This window comes from Chiloscyllium plagiosum, unplaced genomic scaffold (genome assembly GCF_037043375.1).
Source record: "Chiloscyllium plagiosum isolate Xiang-an unplaced genomic scaffold, Cpla_swu_hap1 HiC_scaffold_36, whole genome shotgun sequence".
In the NCBI taxonomy this organism is placed as follows: domain Eukaryota; kingdom Metazoa; phylum Chordata; class Chondrichthyes; order Orectolobiformes; family Hemiscylliidae; genus Chiloscyllium; species Chiloscyllium plagiosum.
Genome location: NW_028270174.1, coordinates 4,431,039 through 4,455,972, shown reverse-complemented (window position 1 = coordinate 4,455,972; position 24,934 = coordinate 4,431,039). Strand labels below are relative to the sequence as shown.

At 47.6% G+C, this 24,934-nt stretch overlaps 1 protein-coding gene across 1 annotated transcript; it reads right to left on the bottom strand.

Annotated features, from left to right (window-relative positions):
• Window positions 1-852: 852 nt before the first annotated feature.
• On the bottom strand, window positions 853-21,998 carry LOC122539294 (deoxycytidine kinase-like). The gene is made up of 7 exons (XM_043673988.2): window positions 21,873-21,998; window positions 16,452-16,567; window positions 12,069-12,262; window positions 8,208-8,355; window positions 4,854-4,969; window positions 2,385-2,484; window positions 853-1,096 (listed from the first exon to the last, which is right to left on the bottom strand). The coding sequence occupies exons 1-7, from the start codon at window positions 21,952-21,954 to the stop codon at window positions 1,070-1,072; spliced, it is 783 nt and encodes a 260-aa protein (XP_043529923.1). The 5' UTR covers window positions 21,955-21,998; the 3' UTR covers window positions 853-1,069.
• Between the last annotated feature and the right edge of the window lie 2,936 nt (window positions 21,999-24,934).

Here is a 24,934-nt window from a genome sequence, read left to right as displayed (position 1 = left end):
GGTGGGGGGGAGGTATAGTTCAGGGAGCTGAGGGAGTCCGTGGTTTTGTAGAAAATGCCAGTGTTGAGTTTGTCATCTTTGATGTAGATAGAGAGGTCCAGGAAGGGAAGGGAAGTGTCTGAAATGGTCCAGATGAACTTGAGGTCGGGGTAGAATGTGTTGGTGAAGTTGATGAACTGTTCAAGTTCCAAGCACTTCAACTCCCCCTCCCACTCCGCACATGCAGATCCTGGGCCTCCTCCATTGCCAACCACCCGATGCCTGGAGGAAGAACGCTTCATCATCCACCTCGGGACCCTCCAACCTCAGGGCATTAATGTGGACTTCACCAGTTTCCTCATTTCCCCTCCCCCCCTTACCCCAGCTCCAACCTTCCAGCTCAGCACTGTCCTCATGACCTGTCCTACCTGCCAATCTCCCTTCCCACCTATCCACTCCACCCTCCCCTCTGATCTATCACCTTTACCCCCACCTCCATCCACCCAACGCACTCTCAGCTGCCTTCCCCCCAATCCCACCCCCCTCCCATTTATCTCTCTGCCCCCTCAGCTCACAGCCTCATTCCTGATGAAGGGCTTTTGCCTGAAACGTCGATTTTCCTGCTCAGCGGATGCTGCCTGACCTGCTGCGCTTTTCCAGCAACACACACTCGACTCTGATCTCCAGCATCTGCAGTCCTCACTTTCGTGTGGTTTTAGTCAGAACCAACCTGTTCACCAGTTCATGATGAATCCTCCTATACCCACCCCAATGTGGTCATCACTATTCAAAACTATAGGAGATTATTCTATCCAATTAATCGCAGCTTGAATCCATTGTGTGAAGGCAGACATTGATGGAAGTGAGTTCATGTTTATGTTACTCTTTTTATTCAAAACAATTAATTATAAGAAATAGTTATTTCATTCTATCTTGACATCATAATGTTGGCATCTAGAAACTGCAAAATTCACACAGTAAAATATCAATACGTGAGAATTAGAAATGTGAAGTGTCCTTATTTCAGCTGTTCTCTGCCCTCGTGTTTCTCTACTGGCTCCAATGTTGTGTTGCACAGAATTTATAAATGTTACAAAGAATGCAGAAATCCCTTGATCTGTAAGAGAAAATATTTGAAGAGTTTTTAAAGGTCAGAATCCGAGACTCGGAGACAGCTCTCAGAATAAAGATATCTTATTCAAACTTCCCTCTCGAAACTGCCTTCTGAAGTGGTTCAATGAGCCAGTGAGTTGGAACAAACCTTAAAAAAATAGAATCTCTATAGTGTGGAAGAAGGCCATTCATCCCATCGAGTCCACACTGTTTCTATGAAGAACATCCCACCCAAATCGAGATCCAGACCCTCACCATATCTAGTATCCCACATCCCTGAGCACTACAGACAATTTAGAATGGTCAATTCACCTAATCTTCACACCTTTGGACTGTGGGAGGGAACCGGAGCACCTGGAGGAAACCCACACAGACACGGGGAGAATGTGCAAACTCCATGCAGATAGTTGCCCGAGGCTGGAATCGAACCCGGGTCTGTGGTGCTGTGAGGCAGCAGTGCTAACCACTGAGCCACCATCCCATCCAACCTGGCATTGATCTAGGCACTCGAAATAATAATGACAAACTCAGCTCTGTCTGACCTGCAAAGTCCTCCTAATTATCACCTAGTGCTAACATTGGGAGAGCTATCTCACAGACTAGTAAAGCAATAGTAGCAGTAGTGTGTATTAACTACAAGATACACTAGAAACATTCACCAAAGCTCCTTAGACAGCACCTTCCAAACCCACAACCACTTCTGTCTACAAGGACAAGGACAGCAGCTACATGGGAACACCACTCCCTGCAGGTTCCCCTCTAAGACCCACACCATCCTGACTTGGAAACATATCACCATTCCTTCACTGTCACTGGGTCGAAATCATGGAATTCCCTCCCTCAGGACATTGTGGGTCAACCTACAGCACGTGGACTGCAACAGTTCAAGAAGGCAGCTCATCCCCACCTTCTCAAGGGGCAACTAAGGACGGGCAGTAAATGTTGACCCAGCCAGCGACCCCCATGTCCCACAAGTGAATAAAAAACTTTAATATTTTTAATTATTAATATTTTCTCTTTAATCTTCCTCATTTCAGAAAAACAGAAGATCAATTTTCCTGTGCATTTGGGAAACTAATTTTTGGAGTAACACTGTGAGTATTACAGATTCAGCAGCGCACTCTCTCAAAGCCCTGTTAAAAAGTTCATTTTGGAAATGTCTCTACATTGAACTTAAAATAGGGTTAGTTTTGGCAGATCAATCTCCCAAACAACATCACCAGCACGGATGACTTTGCCATTACTGTGTTGACCAAGTGACAACAATTTGATATTTGATCACTTTGAGGTACCTTTTCAATGAGGTCATTACACTGTGCTTCATTGTCTTTGAAATCTTCATTAACGTCCAATGTCAAAACTGGAACTCTCGTCAAGTAGTCAAAATGAAGCCTGAAATTAGAACATGGAATTAAACTGAGCGTCAAATAAACCAAATATTTGCACTCCATGTAAGCCTACTTTCAACGTCTCTGTATTCATTCCCATAAGGCTTTGTTCCATTGACAATCTTCATCTGGGCTGCCAAGTGGGGTAAGCGCCAATTCAAAGATGTGCAGGGTCAGATGAATTGGCCATACTAAATTGCCTGTAGTGTTAGGTAAGGGGTAAATGTAGGGGTATGGGTGGGTTTCGCTTCGGCGGGTCGGTGTGGACTTGGGCCGAAGGGCCTGTTTCCACACTGTAATCTAATCTAAAAAAAAGATAGTGATAGAGTCATAGAGCTGTACAGCACGGAAACAGACCCTTCGATCCAACCCTTCCATAATGATCAGATGTCCCAACCTAATCTAGTCCCATTTACCAGCACTTGGCCCATATCTCTCCAAACCCTTCCTATTCATATACCCATCCAGATGCCTTTTAAATGTTGTAATTGTACCAGCCTCCACCACTTCCTCTGGCAGCTCATTCCACACACATAACATCCTCTGTGTGAAAAAGTTGTCCCTTAGGTTCCTTTTAAATATTTCCCCACTCACCCTAAACCTATGCCCTCTAGTTCTGAACACCCCACCCCATGGAAAAGACTTTGTCTATTTACCCTATCCATGCTCTTCATGATTTTATAAACCTCTATAAGGTCACCCCTCAGCCTCTGACGCTCCAGGGAAAACAGCCCCAGCCTGTTCAGCCTCTCCCTATAGCTCAAACCCTCCAACCCTGGCAATATTCTTGTAAATCTTTTCAGCACTCTTTCAAGTTTCAACATATTTCTGATAGCAGAGAGACCGGAACTGAATAAGATGAAAAGTTAAACCCCTTATTTCTACAGGAACATAAAATAACACGTAAAGAGTCCATTCAGCCCATCACACCTGCATGAAATCCTACTTTTTTAAATCATTCATGGGTTTGAGGACATCACTACCCATCCCTAGGCCCCCAGGAGGCAGTTAAGAGACAACCCCACTGCTGTGGGTCTGGAGTCACGTGTCGGCCAGATCAGGTAAGGATGGCAGATTTCCTTCCCTGAAGGACATTAGTGAACCCGATGGGTTTTTACAACAATGGACAATGGTTACATACTTAGGTTAGCCTTTTTTCTTTCTTAGCTCCAGATTTTAAACAGCTTTAAAATATCTTGGAAAAAGGTAACTGGGCAAAAGCCATGGGCAACAGGAAAAACTGACATAGATTTATACTGATCAGGAATGAACAGTGGAAGTATGTTCAACAGGAACTTGCATAAGGGATAAAATTGCAGGACCAGAGGGAAAGAGCAGCGAGGGTAGTATTGGGAATACATATTTATTATTAAGGAGTATCTGGGAAAAACTGGAAGACTTTGAACCAGTCGGACATTCTCTGAATCGAAAATAGTTTTTACCATGAAATTTTTCCATAACTAACAAATTAAACCAATAGATTAATGCAATGGTTTAACTACTGTTTACTAAAAATTAGGTGACTTTGGAGAAACAGCCAAGCAAAACTTTCAAGGAGATAAAAGGTGGGGTGTTTTGCCTTAATTGCTGGAAAAATCTGACTTTGAAATTTTTGTTGTTAAAATTCTGTTTTACAAACACAGAAAATACACCAGCAGTTTCAGAGCTCTTTCCTGAAATCCTGTTTCTCAGCAGATGCTCTTTGGAACATGGTCAAGTTTCCAAAAATCCAGAGGAACCTCAATTATCCAGCATTTGATTATCTAGACTGTCAAATTATCCGGCAAGATTGCAATGTCCTGATGCTTGGCTAAACTGTGTCATCCAGCATTCAATTATCCAGAATTCGATTAACCAAAAAAAAACACCCCGCCCATGTCCTTTGGATAATCGAGGTTCCTCTGTACCAGTATTTCTGGCTACCTGATAAAACCTGGAGAAGTGGACTCTGACCAGTCCCCAACAACTCAAATGCAAGTTGTTTGGAATGAGACCTAGATATTTATCACCAATCTACACCCAGGAGCAGTTCAGCTTTGTCAACAGGAAATTCAATGGATATGAGAAGACAGTACTTTTTATTCTTTGTTTCTGGACCCTTGACTCACCAGTGTTGCTTTTTAAAAATCATCTCTGCAGAGACACCTAGCTCAGAGATAAGGACACTATCACTGCACCATAAGGTCTTTTCCTATGTTCTCTGATTCTAACTCCTCTTAAAATTTTTAATGTTCTTTCAACCTCAGGAACCCCACTTGCAATTCACTGCAGTTGTTGTTTCCCTACTACTGAATCCACGTATTGATCTGTCTACAGCTCCGTAAAATTTGAATACTTTTCAAATCGGAGGAAGGTAAAGAACATTGCACTGACCTCATTGTCCTGTGTTGCAGCCAGCACTCATGTTTGACGTGAAGCTTTTCCAGATATTCCATTGGGATTCCTCTCTCTTCCGGGCGACCTCTCAGGGTCAGCCTCTTCATACAATTCTGAAAAACAAATAGCTATTCAGGTTCTCCAGAAAATATTTTATCTTCCAAAATACTCCAGTCCTTGCTTTGAAACTTATATTCTCCCCACCTACAGCCTTCTTCCCATTATCATCTCAATGACCTCTCACCCACTTGTCCATTCAGAGCAGTCACTATCAACTACAAATGAACCTTCCTTTCCAATCGTCTCAGTCAATGACATCTCTATCTGTCTGCCTATAAACCCTGCTGAGTTTAGTAGCTTGTTGTGTTGGAGAAGGTGTTGTGTGCCAACAATTCATTGCCAACCCAAACTTTCACAGAATCCCTACAGTATGGAAGCAGGCCATTCGGCCCATCAAGACCACGCCAAGCCTCTTGTTGGATCCACGGAATGTATTCACACTTTCTTTTAAGACCTTGAGGCAATTGTCAAACTCGATGAATTTGTTGTGCCTCAGTATACGCTTTGAGTCTCTGAGAACTGGGTTTGAATTTGTCACAGTATGAAGAGGATTTGGCCTCCAGTCTCTGTGGATGACAGGTTACAATGTGAAAGCATTTACAACAATTGGATGCTTTAATTGGGGTACAATACAATCAGAACTTGGCAGTAAATTTGAAGGGACAGTTCACAGGGAGCAATGCACTGTCAGGAAATAAGTACCGAGGGAGTGCACACTGTCAGAGGGTCAGTACTGAGGGAGTGTCGCACTGTCAGGAAATAAGTACTGAGGGAGTGCACACTGTCAGAGGGTCAGTACCGAGGGAGTGTCGCACTGTCAGGAAATAAGTACTGAGGGAGTGCACACTGTCAGAGGGTCAGTACCAAGGGAGTGTCGCACTGTCAGGAAATAAGTACCGAGGGAGTGCTGCACTGTCAGAGGGTCAGTACCGAGGGAGTGTCGCACTGTCAGGAAATAAGTACCGAGGGAGTGCTGCACTGTCAGAGGGTCAGTACCGAGGGAGTGCCGCGCTGTCAGGAAATAAGTACCGAGGGAGTGCCGCACTGTCAGGAAATAAGTACTGAGGGAGTGCACACTGTCAGAGGGTCAGTGCTGAGGGAGTGTCGCACTGTCAGGAAATAAGTACTGAGGGAGTGCACACTGTCAGAGGGTCAATACCGAGGGAGTGTCGCACTGTCAGGAAATAAGTACTGAGGGAGTGCACACTGTCAGAGGGTCAGTGCTGAGGGAGTGCCGCACTGTCAGAGGGTCAGTACTGAGGGAGTGCCGCACTGTCAGGAAATAAGTACCAAGGAAGTGCCGCACTGTCAAGAAATAAGTACCGAGGGAGTGCCGCACTGTCGGAGGATCAGTGCTGAGGGAGTGTTGCACTGTCAGAGGGTCAGTGCTGAGGGAGTGCTGCACTGTTGGAGGATCAGTGCTGAGGGAGTGCTGCACTGTCAGAGGGTCAGTGCTGAGGGAGCATACCTGAGGGTACTGAGGTGGCCTCTCCTAGGTGATTACATTGACGTGTATGATTGGGCTAATACTCATTTTCTAAGTGACAGATTTGACAGAAAAACTGTACCATCTCTCCCTGTCATTTTCTCATGATGATGTACGTTGGACTGGAATTACCTGTTCTCCAGGGGAGGGAGGTTTTGGCAAATTTCGTTTTTGATGAGTTTTGGTGAAGATAATGGGTGGCAAAGAGTCATAGAGATGTACAGCATGGAAACAGACCCTTCAGTCCAACCCATCAATGCCAATCAGGTATCCTAAATTAATCTAGTCCTATATACCAACATTTGGTCCATATCCCTCTAAACCCTTCCTATTCATATACCCATCCAGCTGCCTTTTAAATGCTGTAATTGTACCAGTCTCCACCATTTCCTCTGGCAGCTCATTCCATACACGTACCACCCTCTATGTGAAACATTTGCCCCTTAGGTCCCTTTTAAGTCTTTCCCCTTTCACCCTGAACCTATGCCCTCTAATTCTGGACTCCCCCACACCAGGGAAAATAGCTTGTCTGTTCACCCTATCCATGCCCCTCATGATTTTATAAGGTCACCCCTCAGGGTCACCCCTCAGCCTCCGACACTCCAGGGAAAATAGCCCCAGCCTGTTCAGCGTCTCCCTATAGCTCAAATCCTCCAACCTTGGCAATATCCTTTTAAATCTTTTCTGAACCCATTCAAGTTTCACAACATCCTTCCAATAGGAAGGAGACCAGAATTAAATGCAATATTCCAAAAGTGTAACCTAACCAATGTCTTGTACAGCTGCAACATGACCTCCCAACTCCAATACTCAATGTACTGACTAATGAAGGAAAGCATATCAAATGCATTCTTCACTATCCTGTCTTCCCGTGACTCCACTTTCAAGGCACAATGACCCTGACCTCCAAGGTGTCTTTGTTCAGCAACGCTCCCCAGGACCTTACCATTAAGTGTATAGGTCCTGCTCTGATTTGCCTTTCCAAAGTGCAGTACCTCGCATTTATCTAAATTAAACTCCATCTGCTACTCCTCAGCCCATTGACCCATCTGATCAAGGTCCTGATGTACTCTGAGATAACCTTCTTCACTGTCCAGTACACCTCCAATTTTGGCGTCATCTGCAGACTTACTGACTTTACCTCCTATATTCACATTCTAAGCATTTATATAAATGATGAAAAGCAGTGGACCCAGCATTGATCCTTGCTAGTCACAAGCCTTCGATTTGAAAAATAATCCTCCACCACCACTCTTCTTACCTTCGAGTCAATTTTGGATCCAATTGGCTAGCTCTCCCAGATTTCATGTGATCTAACCTTGCAAAGCAGTCTACCATGAAGAACCTTGTTAAAGGCTTTGCTGAAGTCCATAGAGACAAGTCTACCGCTCTGCCCACATCAATCTTCTCCCCTTCAAAAAACTCAATCAAATTAGTGAGGCACAATTCCCCACACACAAAACCATGTTGACTATCTCTAATCAGGCCTTGCCTTTCCAAATGTGTGTCATTCCTGTCCTTCAGGATCCCGTTCAACAACATTCAGACCACTAACATCAGGCTCACTGGTCTATTGTTCCCTGGCTTTTCCTTACCACCTTTCTAGGATTATAGCACCGTATTAGCCACCCTCCAGTCAATCTAGCAACTTTGCACTATGTTTTTCTCTCACATAGCTCATTAATTGCCAGGTATACAGAGGTCTGTTTCACTGGTTTTGAAAGGAAGGGGACATGGTGTCAGGGATCCTGGTTTGCAATTCAATGGCTGGGACAGCTAGGATCCAGACTGTCAGAAACCCTCACCTCAGGTGTTGCCCGGAGATAGACGATGCCACTGAGTTCGATATTTTTACCAAAGTAGCTGTGTATCCAGCCGTGCCAGTCCTGGTACATAATCCACTCAGTCTCATTGATGTACTCAGATTCATAAAGATTGGAAGCAAAGACATATCTGTGAATGGAATAAAATCGAAACGTAGATTAATATCAGTTGTCCACCTGCTGTTCTGATTGCTATAAATGTAACTGTTCTGCTGAACAAAGACCCCTATAAAGCATTATCACAGAGAATTGGATCACTGTGAGAGGGAGAGGATTTACTCATCATCATCATCAGAGATACAGAAAGTTTCACAATACAGAACAGGCCATTTGGCCCCTCTGGTCTGTACCTCACAGGACCCACCTCTCCCTTTCAACATAACTTTCTATTCCTTTCTCTCCCTCTCACTTATTAAGAGCCCTTTTCTGTTAAATAATAAGGGAAATTCTAAACACTGACTATTGACATTCAATGGCATTGTCATCGTTGAATCTCTACTATCAACATCCTGGGGTTACAATTCACCAGAAACTGAACTGGGCTTACCACATAAACACAGTGGCTATAAAAACAGGTCAGAAGCTGGCAATCCTACAGAAAGTAACTCACCTGACTCCCCAAAGCCCACCATCTACAAGTTACAAGTCAAGAGTGTGATGAAATACTCCCCACTTACCTGGATGGGGGCAGCTCCAATAACACTCAAGAAGCTCAATACCATCCAGGACAAAGCAGCCGCTTGGTTAGCACCACATCCACTAGCTTTAACATTCACTGTTCTCAGCACTGCTGCACAGTGAAAGCAGTGAGTACCACCTACAGAATCCATTGTGGCAACTCATCAAGGTTCCTTTGACAGCACCTTCCAAACCTGTGATCAGCATTCCCTTTAATTCTTTTTCCATTTGCCTGGAGCTCCGATCTCTGTGCATGGTAATGGTTTCGGGAACCAGTAGTCAATATGATAATTGGTGTTGGCACAGTGATTACTGCACACGGAACCATCGAGAGACTGTTATCGAGCAGCTTAGAGGAAACTTTGCCTCTGACTACTATAAGGACAAGGCAGCAGATACATGGGAACACCACCCCCTGCAAGTTCCCCTCCAAGCCACTCACCATCCTGACTTGGAAATATATTGCTGTTCCTTCACTGTCACTGGGTCAGAATCCTGGAATTCCCTCCCTAAGGGCCTTGTGAGTCTTCCTAAGGCACATGATTAGATTAGAATCCCTACAGTATGGAAACAGGCCCTTCGGCCCAACAAGTCCACACTGACCCTCTGAAAAGTAACCCACCCAGACCCATTCCCCTACATTTACCCCTTCACCCAACACTACGGGCAATTTAGCATGGCCAGTTCACCTAACCTGCACATCTTTGTGATTGCAAGGTTTGTGAAGGTTTGTAGCTCAGGTTGAGGTTTAGGGTGTAGGTTTGCTCGCTGAGCTGTAGGTTTGATATCCAGACATTTCATTACCTGGCTGGATAACATCATCAGTGGTGACCTCCAAATGAAGTGAAGCTGTTGTCTCCTGGAACCCCACCCAGGACAAACGTATAAATAGAAAGCAGGAGACAACAGCTTCTCTTCACTTGGAGGTCACCACTGATGATGTTACCGAGCCAGGTAATGAAACGTCTGGATATCAAACCTACAGCTCAGCGAGCAAACCTACATCCTAAATCTTTGTGATTGTGGGAGGAAACCGGAGCACCCGGAGGAAACCCACGCAGACACAGGTAGCTCACCCCCACCTTCTCAAGGGGCAACTAGGGACAGGCCCCTGGATGAATAAATAAAAAGGTATTCCTGTCCCTGAATAACGTTAAAGTCTTCATTTTTACTTCCTCCAACTCTTTCCTTTCCCAAAAAGCTTTCCCATGGGCAGCTGGTATGGTCAATAGTGTGTTCAACTGGCTATTTAACCATGAGTGGGGACACATTACCTTATTCTGCTCTCTGGTGACTTCCTCATGTATACAGTTCCATAGCAGCTGTGACTAACACTGTTTGCAGTCAGAGGGAACACCACTGGAGCAGGCTCTCTGTCTCTGGGTTGACTTCACGACATTCAGGACAAATTAAACTGATATTTCCCTACAATGCTTCTGCAAAGGAATGATGTGGAGGAGCCGGTATTGGACTGAGGTGGACAAAGTTAAAAATCATACAACACCAGGTTATAGTCCAACAGGTTTATTTGGAAGCACTAGCTTTCGGAGCGCTGCTCAATGTTGCGTTGTCGCCAAGCAGAGGCTGATAGCCAAGTTCGGTCCCGGTGGGGAGGGCCTCAACCGGGACCTTGGGTTCATGTCACACTACAGGTGACCCCACTGCACTATACACACATACACAGACACGCACTCACAGACAGACGCATACACAAACACTCCTACAGACCAAAACACTCACGCAGACCCTCTCTCATACACAAGCTCTCTCTCATATGCTCACACATACACTCCCACACTCACACACACACATACACACCCTCTCACAGACTTATACCCCTTTACACTCACATACATACACACACTCTCACAGACACTAACAGACGCTACCCCCACAAACACACTAATAACCCCCACCCCATCCCACACACACACCCACATGCACACACACATATATAAGTTTGTGAGGGAAATTTGTACTTGCAGAATTACATTTTATTTTGCTCAAAAACTGCATGAATCCATGTAAGATTCTGTAAATGTCTTTTTAGATTAGAATCAGTCTGAACATTGGGGCACAGACAGCCTCACACAGGGCATCTCACACCTTCAATGCATTATCTGGGCCGACATGGCACCTATTGTTAATGTTCACTTGAGAATGTAACTTTAAGAAAGTTCTGGGATTCACATATGAAAACTGAATTGAAACCAACATGGTCATTCTAAAAGATGAGAGACTTAACAAATAATCCAGGTCTTTTTCAATATATCATCTCAGTTACATCACACTGTAAACCTTTGCTATAAATTCTGTGTCCTACGATCTTATACTCCACAATCACCTGATGAAGGAGTGTCGCTCCGAAAGCTAGTGCTTCCAATTAAACCTGTTGGACTATAACCTGGTGCTGTGTGATTTTTAATTCTGCAAAGGAAGAAATATTTGTATTTATATAGCAACTTTTATAAACCACAGGACATTCAATAAAGAACGTCCAAAGTGTAGTTGTTGTTGTAATGTAAGAAAGATGGCAGCCAATTCGCACACAGCTAACTTCCCCTCCCACCCCGAACAACAATGTGACAATGTGATAATCTGTTCTCGTTGTGATGACTGAGAGATAAAGTACTGTCTGGGACACAAGGGCAAATGTCCCAGAATGTCTTCCTAGAAATACTGCCATGGAATCTTCTGCAGCGAGGACAGGCAGGAGCCCAGTTTAACAGCTTTACTGAAGGACAGTGCCTCTGATATTGCTGCACCCTGTGCTCAGTGTCAGTGTGGAATTTATGCGTTATTCTCTGGAGTGGGACATGAAGTGACAGTGTCTGGATCAGTGGTGCTGGAAGAGCACAGCAATTCAGGCAGCATCCGAGGACAGGCAAAATCGACGTTTCGGGCAAAAGCCTGATGAAGGGCTTTTGCCCGAAACGTCGATTTTGCCTGTCCTCGGATGCTGCCTGAATTGCTGTGCTCTTCCAGCACCACTGATCCAGAATCTGGTTTCCAGCATCTGCAGTCATTGTTTTTTACCATGAAGTGACAGTGTGCTGAGAGAGTGATTGACTGACAGACAGCTGACTCCTTGTGTTACTGGCGGATGGAGGGGGAGAAATGAATAAATTCACAAACACACGAGAAACCTCTGAGGTGCCTCATTACCTGTCACTGTACAGAGATCGCTCAAAGAATTGAACTGGCTGGGCAGAATCTTTCACTCTGTCGCTGAGGGGCCTGAGCTGTGACCGTATTCTGCTTAAAGAGGCATAGTTCTGAAAGGTGTAGGACCAGCGTTCTGGCTTGTCGTACATCATTTGCAGCAGGTTCCCTCCATTCTTTTGCGATGCAGTTAACTCCTTTAACAGACAAGGAGTTCAGTTTAAACAGACATGATATACACGGCAAGAAAGACACACACCACTGGAAAAACAAAGACTTGATGAGACCTTCTTCAAAGAAAGTGCTCCATGCAGGTCCCCACCCAGATGGTCACTTTCTAGCATGGCCAAGGAGACCAAGAGAGGGGACCTCAAAGAGGTGAAGTCTGATGAAGGAGCAATGCTCCAAAAGCTTGTGATTTCAAATGAACATGTTGGACTATACCCTGGTGTCGTGTGACTTCTGACTTTGAACAAGTGCAGGGGAGTTCTCCTCAAGGTCCTGAGGCCAATTTTCATCAGACATCTGTCAGAAAGTGACAGGGAAGAGTGCTCTGAAAATCGTGTTCCACCAGCTCTGACAACACGTACAAAATCCTCATGAGATCACCAAGACAACCGAATGGCCTGACTGACTGCTAATCAGGGAAAAAACAATTCCCAGCAGGTTTTATGATTCGCTCACTTAACTTTAGCAAATCACAGAGAAAACGAAGAATAACTATTCTGTAACTGAAACTCTACCATGGGTTTGACACAGGTACAGTCAGATCTTCCGTAATGTGATGGTATGTTCTTATGCAGCTTTTGTTTTTGGATTCCCTACAGTGTGGAGACAGGCCCTTCAGCCCAACCCGACCCTCCGAAGAGTAACCCACCCAGACCCATTTCCCTCTGACTAATGCACCTAACACTACGGGCAATTTAGCACGGCCAATTCACCTGACCTGCACATCTTTGGACTGTGGGAGGAAACCGGAGCACCCGAAGGAAACCCACGCAGACACAGGGAGAATGTGCAGACTCCACACAGACAGTAGCCTGAGGCTGGAATCGAACCTGGGACCCTGGTGCTGTGAGGCAGCAGTGCTAACCACTGAGCCACTGTGCCACCCATGTGCTCCAGAAACAGCGCTTAAAGTGTTGGTGATGTAATCCTGTTACAGCCAACACACATTTTAAAAGTTTGCGCTTTAGAAACACTGTCCCCAATTTGTCAATCACATTTCAGTGAATTTGTGTTAGATTAGATTTGATTAGATTAGATTAGATTACTTACAGTGTGGAAACAGGCCCTTCAGCCCAACAAGTCCACACCGACCCGCCGAAGCGTAACCCACCCATACCCCTACATTTACCCCTTACCTAACACTACGGGCAATTTAGCATGGCCAATTCACCTGACCTGCACATCTTTGGACTGTGGGAGGAAACCGGAGCACCCGGAGGAAACCCACACAGACACGGGGAGAACGTGCAAACTCCACACAGTCAGTCGCCTGAGTCGGGAATTGAACCCGGGTCTCTGGCGCTGTGAGGCAGCAGTGCTAACCACTGTGCCACCGTGCCGCCCACATGATGAAGCATGCGGTATAACAGAAAGCCCCGTATTATGGGGGGAAAAATACAGGGGGCAAACTACTGTAGATGAAGAGGCCAGACCATTAGAGTGGGTTGATCTTTAGCGCTGATGATATGCTGTGGCCTATAAACAATGGTCATTCCTTACTCTGATAGCAGATCAGATGGGCCAAGGTATTTTTCTTGTTGGAATTCTTTGTTTTAACCTTTCTTGGTTTTTCTGTCTTCTCACTCTCTCATGTGGAGAGAGACAGGGTGAGAACGATGTTTTCAATTCACAGGCTCTGGATATCTGGCTGCTGAGCACTTTTGTATTTGTAACAGACAGCAGCTCAAACAATCCGCGGACTGTCTCTGAGTAGTATTTCCCTTCGGTGACAGACTCTTGGTGTTCTGTCTCAAAGTAGTGCCTTCACCACTTTGGAAAGCAATATTGTCTTGCACAGCTAAAAGTGTGCACCACTTAACTATAAAGCTCTCCTGGCATTTCAACAACACAGCCAGTCTACAGTCCATTTGTTTCACTGTTTGACATAAAGAATATCCCCACATCCTGTTCCTCCACTCAGGAGGAGATCCGCCAATACTCAGGACCTACTGGGTAATCCGATTGGGTAGTGGGCACTGCCAGTCATAGTCTGAAGAGGATCAGGGTTGCCCTGGAAAAGGTGAATCGGGGGCTTTTAGGATGTGAGTGGGAGGGGTGGGTGCAATGATTGGGCTGAGGGGACAGGTTAGGGGAGTCAGATGGTGCTTGAGAAAAGGGTTTTACATCATTGTATATGTGCCCCCCCACCCCCATAATGTGAACAGGACACCTACCAAATGATATGCCTCACATTCTAGTCTGCCCTTTTTCACTCTGAGCATAAATGCCAATCTGTCTTCCCGTGTCCACTTTGACCATGTTATTGTGTGAGCAGTGTGTTGTTCAACTCAATCAACCCTCCAGCCCAGCCCAGCTTGGAAAGGTATCACTGTTCCTTCAGTGTTGCTGGGTCAAAATCCTGGAATTTCCTGCCTAAGGACATTGTGGATGCCCTTTTGTCCCAGTGATTGTAGCTGTTCAAGAAGGCAGCTCACACCCACCTTCTCCAGGTTAACTAGGAACAGGCATCAAACACTGGCCTAGAGTGGTATCCATTACAGGAGATTGTTTTGCAGGTTTCACTGTGCTTTCCTGTCTCTCTCAGCACCCTCGGAGTGAAAACATTTCTCCTCGACCTCACTCCTAAGTGGCCAACCCCAGTTTGAGATGATTGCAATAACCAGCTTGGTCTGGACAGTACAGATCTGTGATTGGAATTGTATACACAGAGTCAGAGAGTCACACAGCGGGGGAACAGACCCTCTAGTCCCACCTGTCCATGCTGACCCGATATCCTAAATTAATGTAGGTTCATTTGCCAGCACTTGACCCATATCCCTCTAAACCCTTCCTATTCATGTACCCATCCAGATGCCTTTTAAATGTAATTGTACCAGACTCCACTACATCCTCTGGCAGCTCATTCCATACACACACCCCCCCCCCCCCCCCATGAAAAAGTTACCCCTTAGGTCCTTTATTATTCTTTCTACTCTCACCCTAAAAATATGCCTCTCTAGCTTCAAACTCCCCCACCCTTGGGAAAAAGACCTTGGCTATTCACCTTACCTATGTCTTTATAAACCTCTGGATTGTACACTACCCACTTGGATCACCCTGTGTTTTCGGTGACAGGTGCAAGTGTATAAAACACAGCAGCTGGTAAAGCCTGCCCCCGCACCCTGCCCACCCCTACCACCCTGCCCATCCCCAGCCTCATTTTCCCGATCATCCCTAGCCAGCCCCTGTTCAAGGTGGGCTAGCAGGGACTGATATTGGCAGCTTGCCTGACAATTGAACAAAAGAACCTAACGGGCAATTGTGTCTATGTACAAGCCAACAGACCCAACTATGCCACACTGCAGCTGGCTTACCAAGGGTGTGCCAGAGTCAGAAGGCCATAATATCACAGAATCACATTGTTATGGAACAGCAAGAGAACATTCGGCCCATTGTGCCTCTACTAACAAGTGCTAATCTCCTGCTTTTTCTCCATACCCTTGCATACCATTTCTGTCCAGATAACCATCCAATGCACCTCTTGAATGCCTCCATTGAAACTGCCTCTGTCACATTTCCCAGCAGCGTATCTCAGTGAATATGCTCCTGCTCTGATCAGCCAATCATTTTTGCATGACATCTCAGAAAAGGCAGTGTCAAAAATTGTGGTGCTGGAAAAGCACAGCCGGTCAGGCAGCATCTGAGGAGCAGGAAAGTCAACGTTTCGAACCAACATTTAAGAGGCATTTGGATGGGTGTCTGAATAGGAAGGGTTTGGAGGGAGATGGGCCGGGTGCTGGCAGGTGGGACTAGATTGGGTTGGAACATCAGGTAGGCATGGTCGGGTTGGACCAAAGGGTCTGTTTCTGTGCTGTACATCTCTGTGACTCTATGACTCTATAAACCCTTCATCAGCAGTGTCTCCCAATCTCTGAAAAGGCAAGAAGGGCAAGTGTGTCATTTGGAGGGGATGCTGTATACATCAGTGCCAATGTGGGCAAAGTCTTATAGTGCCTGGTTTTCACTCCCCTGCCCCCCCACCCCAGCCCGCCTGGCTCCCAGTGAGAGGCATAAATCTGGCTCCCACTCCCTCAATGTCACCTGGAGCATGTTACACTGGAAGAGATGCCAGGTGATCCCAACACTTCATCGCGGGTTGGGGATGGGGGTGGGGGTATGAGCAGCACGCTCCCTCCCACGGAATACTCACCCCCTTACCTCAGAGTCGTCTCCCTCAGTTTGCACGTTACACCAACGGGCGATGGGCTCAGCGACCACATCCCAATCCTCACTGGCCTGCCCCAAAATCTGCACCAATGTCGATTTGCCAGCAGCTGGAAGCATATTTGAAGAAGATGTCATTCATTGAAGTAGGCGGCTCCGAGACCAAATGTGACGCGAGTGATGGAGCGGGGTTGGAGAATTGGAATGACCTTCTGTTCCTCTGCGGTCTGGGAGGAGTTTGCAGAGTTTACAGGAGATAGATCTTTCAGATGGGATGAACAGACAAAACAGGAAAGTGGCTTCGAGGATGGAAATTAGCCATAATCTGGATTAACGGAGGATCAGGCCCAAATGGTCCACTCCTGTTTCTCTTTCCCATGAGCCCACACCGCATTGACAGGCCGAGTGGGTTTTCCCTCTCTATGCGGATGGCTATAAGAATATAGCGGGTAAGATTCCTCCGCCATGATCAGACGGTGCCTTGTCCAAATCACTACTGGCGTCCTAATGACAACTCGGATTTATTTTACACCTTTATTGAACACATCCTGCAATGTTTACAGGAGGGGGGTCATCAGAGAAACGTTGATGCACGAGGGGATGTTGGGACTGGTGACCAAAAGAGTGAAAGAAAAGGAATATTTTAAGGAGTTCATTTATAGCCACAGATGAAGAAGAGTTTCTTCTCTCCAAGGGGAGTGGACCCATGGAATTCTTTACCACCAGAGGGCTACTCAGGCTGAGTCATTAAATTATATTCAAGGGTAAGATTGATAATCAGGAAGGCAATCAAGGGGTTGTGGCGAAAAGGCTGCAAAGTGGAGTTAAGGATTATTAGATCAGCCACAATCTCATTGAATGGCAGAGATTAGATGGGCAGAATGGTCTACTTCTGTTCCTGTGTCCTAAAGTTTCTGAAAGGTATACAAAACAAGGTAGAGAGCTGGAATTCCAGAATGAGGAGTCTAGGCAGCGGAAAGTACGAACACCAATGGCAGAATGATAAACATCGGGAATAACGGAGGACGGAATTGGAAAAGCTCAGAGATCTGAAGTTTTTAAGGCCTGGAGGAGGCGACGGGGATAGGGAGGGGGTGTAGGGGCTGGAGGAGGCGACGGGGATAGGGAGGGGGTGTAGGGGCTGGAGGAGGCGACGAAGATAGGGAGCGGATGTAGGAGCTGGAGGAGGTTATAGAGATAGGGAGGGAGTGTAGTAGATGGAGGGAGTTACAGGGATAGGGAGGGATGTAGGGGCTGGAGGGGGTTACAGAGATAGGGAGGAGGTGTAGTAGATGGAGGGAGTTACAGGGATAGGGAGGGATGTAGGGGCTGGAGGGGGTTACAGAGATAGGGAGGAGGTGTAGTAGATGGAGGGAGTTACAGGGATAGGGAGGGATGTAGGGGCTGGAGGGGGTTACAGAGATAGGGAGGGGGTGTAGGGCCCGGAGGGGGTTACAGAGATAGGGAGGGGTGTAGAGGCTGGAGGGGGTTACAGAGATAGGGAGGAGGTGTAGTGGCTGGAGGGGGTTACAGAGATAGGGAGGAGATGTAGGGGCTGGAGGAGGTGACGGAGATAGAGAGGGTTGTAGGGGCTGGATGGGGTTACAGAGATAAGGAGGGGGTCTAGGGGCTGGAGGGGTTTACAGAGATAAGGAGGTGGTGTAGGGGCTGGAGGGGTTTATAGAGATAGGGAAGGGGTGTAGGGGCTGGAGGGGGTTACAGAGCTAGGGAAGGGGTGTAGGGGCTGGAGGGGGTTACAGAGCTAGGGAAGGGGTGTAGGGGCTGGAGGGGGTTACAGAGCTAGGGAAGGGGTGTAGGGGCTGGAGGGGGTTACAGAGGTAAGTAGGGGGCGTAGGGGCTGGAGGGGTTTACAGAGATAGGGAGAGGGTGCAGGGGCTGGAGGGGGTTACAGAGATAGGGAGGGGTGTAGGGGCTGGAGGGTACTACAGAGATAGGGAGGGTTGTAGGGGCTGTAGGAGGTGACAGAGATAGGTAGGGGGTGCAGGGCCTGGAGGGAGTTACAGAGATAGGGAGGGTGTGCAGGGGATGGAGGGGGTTACAGAGATAGGGAGGGGTGTAGGGGCTGGAGGAGGTGATAGAGATAGGTACGGGGTGTAGGGCCTGGAGGGAGTTACAGAGATAGGGAGGGGGTGTAGAGGCTGGAGGGGGTTACAGAGATAGGGAGAGGTGTAGGATTTGGAGGGGGTTATAGAGATAGATAGGGGTATAGGGGCTGGAGGGGTGTACAGATGGGGAGGAGGTGTAGGGCCCGGAGGGGGTTACAGAGATAGGGAGGGGGTGTAGGGGCTGGAGGGGGTTACAGAGATAGGGAGGGGGTGTAGGGCCCGGAGGGGGTTACAGAGATAGGGAGGGGGTGTAGAGGCTGGAGGGGGTTACAGAGATAGGGAGAGGTGTAGGATTTGGAGGGGGTTATAGAGATAGATAGGGGTATAGGGGCTGGAGGGGTGTACAGATGGGGAGGGGGTGTAGGGGCTGGAGGGGGTTACAGAGATAGGGAGGGGTGTAGAGGCTGGAGGGGTTTACAGAGATAAGGAGGGGTGTAGTGGCTGGAGGAGGTGACAGAGATAGGGAGCGGGTGTAGGGGCTGGAGGGGGTTACAGAGATAAGGAGAGGTGTAGGGTTGGACTGGGTTACAGGGATAGGGAGGGGTTTAGAGGCTGGAGAGGTTACAGAGATAAGGAGGGGGTGAGACCATGGGGAATTTGGGAACAACAATGAGAATTTCAAATTAAGGCCATCACCGTAACAGGAGCAAATAGCTCAGGCAGCACACACACACAGACACCACACACACAGAGACACACCACACACACACACACACCACACACACACACATGCACAGAGACACACCACACACACACAGACACACACACACACACAGACACACCACACACACACACACAGAGACACACCACACACAGAGACACCACACACACACACACAGACACACACACACACACAGACACAGAGACACACCACACACAGAGACACCACACACACACAGAGACACTCCACACACACAGAGACACCACACACACACACACACAGAGACACACCACACACACAGAGACACACCACACACACAGAGACACCACACACACAGAGACACACCACACACACAGAGACACACCACACACACACACAGAGAGACACACCACACACACACACCACACACACACACGAGACACACCACACACACAGAGACACACCACACACACAGAGACACCACACACACAGAGACACACCACACACACAGAGACACACCACACACACACACACACACACAGACACACCACACACACAGAGACACACCACACACACACACACACAGACACACCACACACACACACACACAGACACACCACACACACAGACACACCACACACACAGAGACACACCACACACACAGAGACACATCTCACACACACACACACACACAGACACACCACACACACAGAGACACACCACACACACAGAGACACCACACACACAGAGACACACCACACACACAGAGACACACCACACACACACACACAGAGACACACCACACACACAGAGACACACCACACACACACACACACTCACACACACACAGAGACACACCACACACACAGAGACACACCACACACAGAGAGACACACCACACACACACACACACACACTCACACACACACACACACCACACACACACAGAGACACACCACACACACACACACACACACACAGAGACACACCACACACAGAGAGACACACCACACACACACCCACACACACACAGAGACACACCACACACACAGACACACCACACACACACAGAGACACACCACACACACACACCCCACACACACACACACACACACACACACAGACATACCACACACACACAGACACACCACACACACAGAGACACCACACACACACACAGACACCACACACACACACACCCACACACACACACACAGACACACCACACACACACACACACACAGAGACACACCACACACACACACACAGAGACACACCACACACACAGAGACACCACACACACACACACAGAGACACACCACACACACAGAGACACACCACACACACAGAGATACACCACACACACAGAGACACCACACACACACACACACACAGACACCACACACACACAGAGACACACCACACACACAGAGACACCACACACACACACACACACACACACACACAGACACACCACACACACACACACACAGAGACACACCACACACACAGAGACACACTACACACACAGAGACACCACACACACACACAGAGACACACCACACACACACACACACACACAGACACCACACACAGAGACACACCACACACACAGAGACACACCACACACACAGAGACACCACACACACACAGAGACACTCCACACACACAGAGACACACCACACACACACACGAGACACACCACACACACAGAGACACACCACACACACACACACACAGAGACACACCACACACACAGAGACACCACACACACACACACAGACACCACACACAGAGACACACCACACACACAGAGACACCACACACACACAGAGACACACCACACACACAGAGACACACACACACACAGACACCACACACACACACACACACACACACACACACACACACACACACACACACACACACACACACACACACACACACACACACACACACACACACACACACACACACACACACACACACACACATCCGTGGGGTTGGAGCTGGGTTACGCAGAGTGTCAGAGGGTGTCACAATTTGAGGCAGATGTTGACCTCACACCTCACATTCACGTACCGAGTGAGGGACGGACAGATTATAAATAACATTGAGGATCTGCTTTTATTTGATATTGTGTCACAAATGACAGCTTGATGTAAAACAAGCACTGCTTTCAAGAGAGGGACAGTCCCTTTAACCAGTGTACACTGACCCAACCCTTTGCTCCTCAATATTTGACATGCAGCGAGAACAAGCATTCTCTGGCAACACTGGAGCTGAACACATCAGGTACAGCCAGGACCGATTACACACTGTGATAGAGAGCTCTAGGGGCCAAGCTCTGGTTTCTAGGCAGCCTCAGTGTGTTAACGATCACTGTGTTGTGTGTGTGTGAGAGGGAGAGAGCATGTGTGTCAGTGTGTGTCTCAGTATGTGTGTGTGTGTCTGTGTGTTTGTATTTGTGTGTGTGGTGTGTCTCTGTGTGTGTGTGTGGGTGTGTGTGTGGTGTGTCTGTGTGTCTGTGTGTTTATGTGTGGGTGTGTGCGCGGTGCGTCTGTGTGTGTGTGTGTGTGTGTGTGGTGCGTCTGTGTGTGTGTGTTTGTGTGTGTGTGTGTGTATGTGTGTAAGCTCTTCAGCACTTACCAATATTCCCCTCGATTGAAACTTTCTGAGGCTTGATGCTGTTGGTCTGATGTCGGCTCCTTTTACTTGGAGGGACAGCCATGGTCAGGGCTGGAGCTGAAAGCAGGAGTGAGAGAGCTGGTGGCAACCTCTCTGTCTCTCTCTGAACTGAAGTGGTCCAGCTGGCTTAGTGAGAGTTAGGGACAGGAAACACATTCTCACTCATTCATTCATTCAATTAATTCATTCTGCACTAGCTCTTTGTGGGCCTGTGACCTCAGGAAGCCAGAGTAACAGTTTTACTATTAACCACCAACCCCTCGTTTTCTCGTCTGAACTGAAGCTGCACCAACTCCCAGTCATTTCGAGAAACTCAGGTGCACGGTGGAAAAATAGCACATTGGCAACTGAAATAACAACACATTTATATAGTGCCTTTAACAACTGAATAAAATCCCAAGGAACCTCGAGCAGGTATTCTAAGAAATTTGCCACACAATACGATACAAGTCATAGAACCCCTACAGTGTGGAAACAGGCCATTCGTCACAACAAGTCCACACCAACCCTCCAACGAGTAACCCTCCCAGACACATTCCCCTACTCCATTGTCCTATATTTACCCCTGATTAACGCACCTAACCTACACATCCCTGAACATTATAGGCACTTGAGCATTGCCAATTCAGCTAACCTGCACATCTTTGGACTGGACATCTGGAAGGAGGCTGGAGCAAACTCACGGAGACACGGGGAGAATGTTCAAACTCCACACAGACAGTCACCCAAGGCTGGAATTGAACTGGGGTTCCTGGCTCTGTAAGGCAGCAGTGCTAACCACTGAGCCACTGTAACACCCTATAGACAATAGGTCAGTCAAAGAGGTAAGGGTTTGGAATTTTTTGGAGGCTCGCGATGTGGAAAGGTTAAGGTAAATGATTTCAAAGCTTGGGCCCAGGCAACTGGGGGCTGGGCTGCCAGTGGTGGAGTGATGGGTATCGGGGGTTGGTCAAGGGGGGGAGCAATGGGAATCGGGGGATGGTCAAGGGGGGGAGCGATGGGAATCGGGGGATGGTCAAGAGGGGAGTGATGGGAATCAGGGGATGGTCAAGGGGGGAGTGATGGGAATCGGGGGATGGTCAAGGAGGGAGTGATGGGAATCGGGGGGTGGTCAAGGAGGGAGTGATGGGAATCGGGGGGTGGTCAAGGTGGAGCGATGGGAATCGGGGGGTGGTCAAGGTGGAGCGATGGGAATCAGGGGGATGGTCAAGGTGGAGTGATGGGAATCGGGGGGCGGTCAAGGTGGAGTCATGGGAATCGCCGGGGGAGGGGGTGGTCAAGAGGCTTCAATAGATAGCAGCAATTCCAGAGGCTGGAGCAGGTCATGGAGATCAGGAGGGGAGGGGTTGTATTCAAGAATGTCTCAATGACCACCACCCGGTGGCTCTGACTGCAGTCATTATGAAGAACTTCGAGACGTTTGTGATGACTCACATCATCTCCAGCCTCCTGGCCCACCTTGATCCTTTACAATTCACCTACTGGTGCAACAGGTCCCCAGCAGACACCATCTCCCTGGCCTTACACTTATCCCTGGAACATCTGGATAACAAGGAGACCTAGGTCAGACTACTACGTATTGAATCCTGAAGAATTCCTGAAGAAGGGCCTGTGCCCGAAACGTCGAATCTCCTGTTCCCTGGATGCTGCCTGACCTGCTGTGCTGTTCCAGCAATAAAGTTTCAACTTTGATCTCCAGCATCTGCAGACCTTACTTTCTCCTACTACGTATTGACTACAGTTCCACCTTCAACACCATAATCCCAAACAAACACATCTCTAAACTCCAAGACCTAGGTCTCTGCTCCCTCCTCTCTAACTGGATCCTGACCCATAGACCACAGTCAGTAAAATTCTGTCCTGATTTGTTCATGTTAACATGGCAGTCAAGAAAGTACAACATCTCTACTTCCTCTGGAGACTAAGGAAATTCAGCATGTCCTCAATGACTCTTACCAATTTTTATAGATGCACCATAGAAAGCATGCTATCCAAATGCAGCATAGCTTGGTACGGCAACTGCTCTGCCCAAGAAACCACAGAGAGCCTTGAACACAGCCCAGTCCATCACACAAACCAGCCTCCCATCCACTGACTCCATCCACACTCCCCACTGCCTCGGGAGAGCAGCCAATATCAAAGAGCCCTCCCACCCCTGGTATACTCTCTTCCACCGTCTTTCATTGGGCAGAAGATAGAAAAAATTGTGTACACATACTGACAGATTGAAGAACAGCTTCTTCCCCACTGTTATCAGGCCTTTGAATGGGCCTTGTTAATATTAGTGTTGATCTCTGTATCTCTCTGCACCTTCTCGATGCTGCACTCTGTTCTGTTACCCTGATGCACTATGGTACAATCTGCCTGTACAGCATGTAAGATAGCACTTTTCACTGTACCACAGTACACATGACAGGAATAAAGGAAATCAAACCTAACAGGCTTTGCTACCCTTCAGGCAGAGGAGGTTAAGTAGAGATTTATTCGAGATGTTCAACAACATGAAGGGTTTCGGTAAGGTCTGTACAGAGAGACTGTTTCCACGCAGAAGACTCGGTCATCAGGAGAGACAGATTACAATCATTACAGCCGGAGAGATGAGACGTTTCTCTTTTACATGCAGTGTGGTTTACGCCTGATAACCATTTGTTTCCTGTGAAGCGTCCTGGGATGTTTTACAGCATTAAAGGTGCTTTCTAAATGCAGATGTTGTTTATATTGCACCAACATGGCCTCAGTGCTATTGCAGCCAATGATTTGGAATCAGTAGCAGAGTGTAGGAGCTGGCAGAGTCTTCGTTACTGTCCGTCACCTGAACAGCCTCTAGCTGGAGTCCAGCCCTCGGTGCGGGATGAGGGGGTCGGATAGGACAGCCAATGGGAACATTAAGACAGGCCTCTCCTCCTGTTAGATGGTAACTCAGGAGTTACCAAACCGTCCGTGTCACTGGATCAACATCCTGTTACTCCCTCACTAACTGCACTGTGTGATCCACCTGCAGCCAATGGACAGCAATGGTTCAA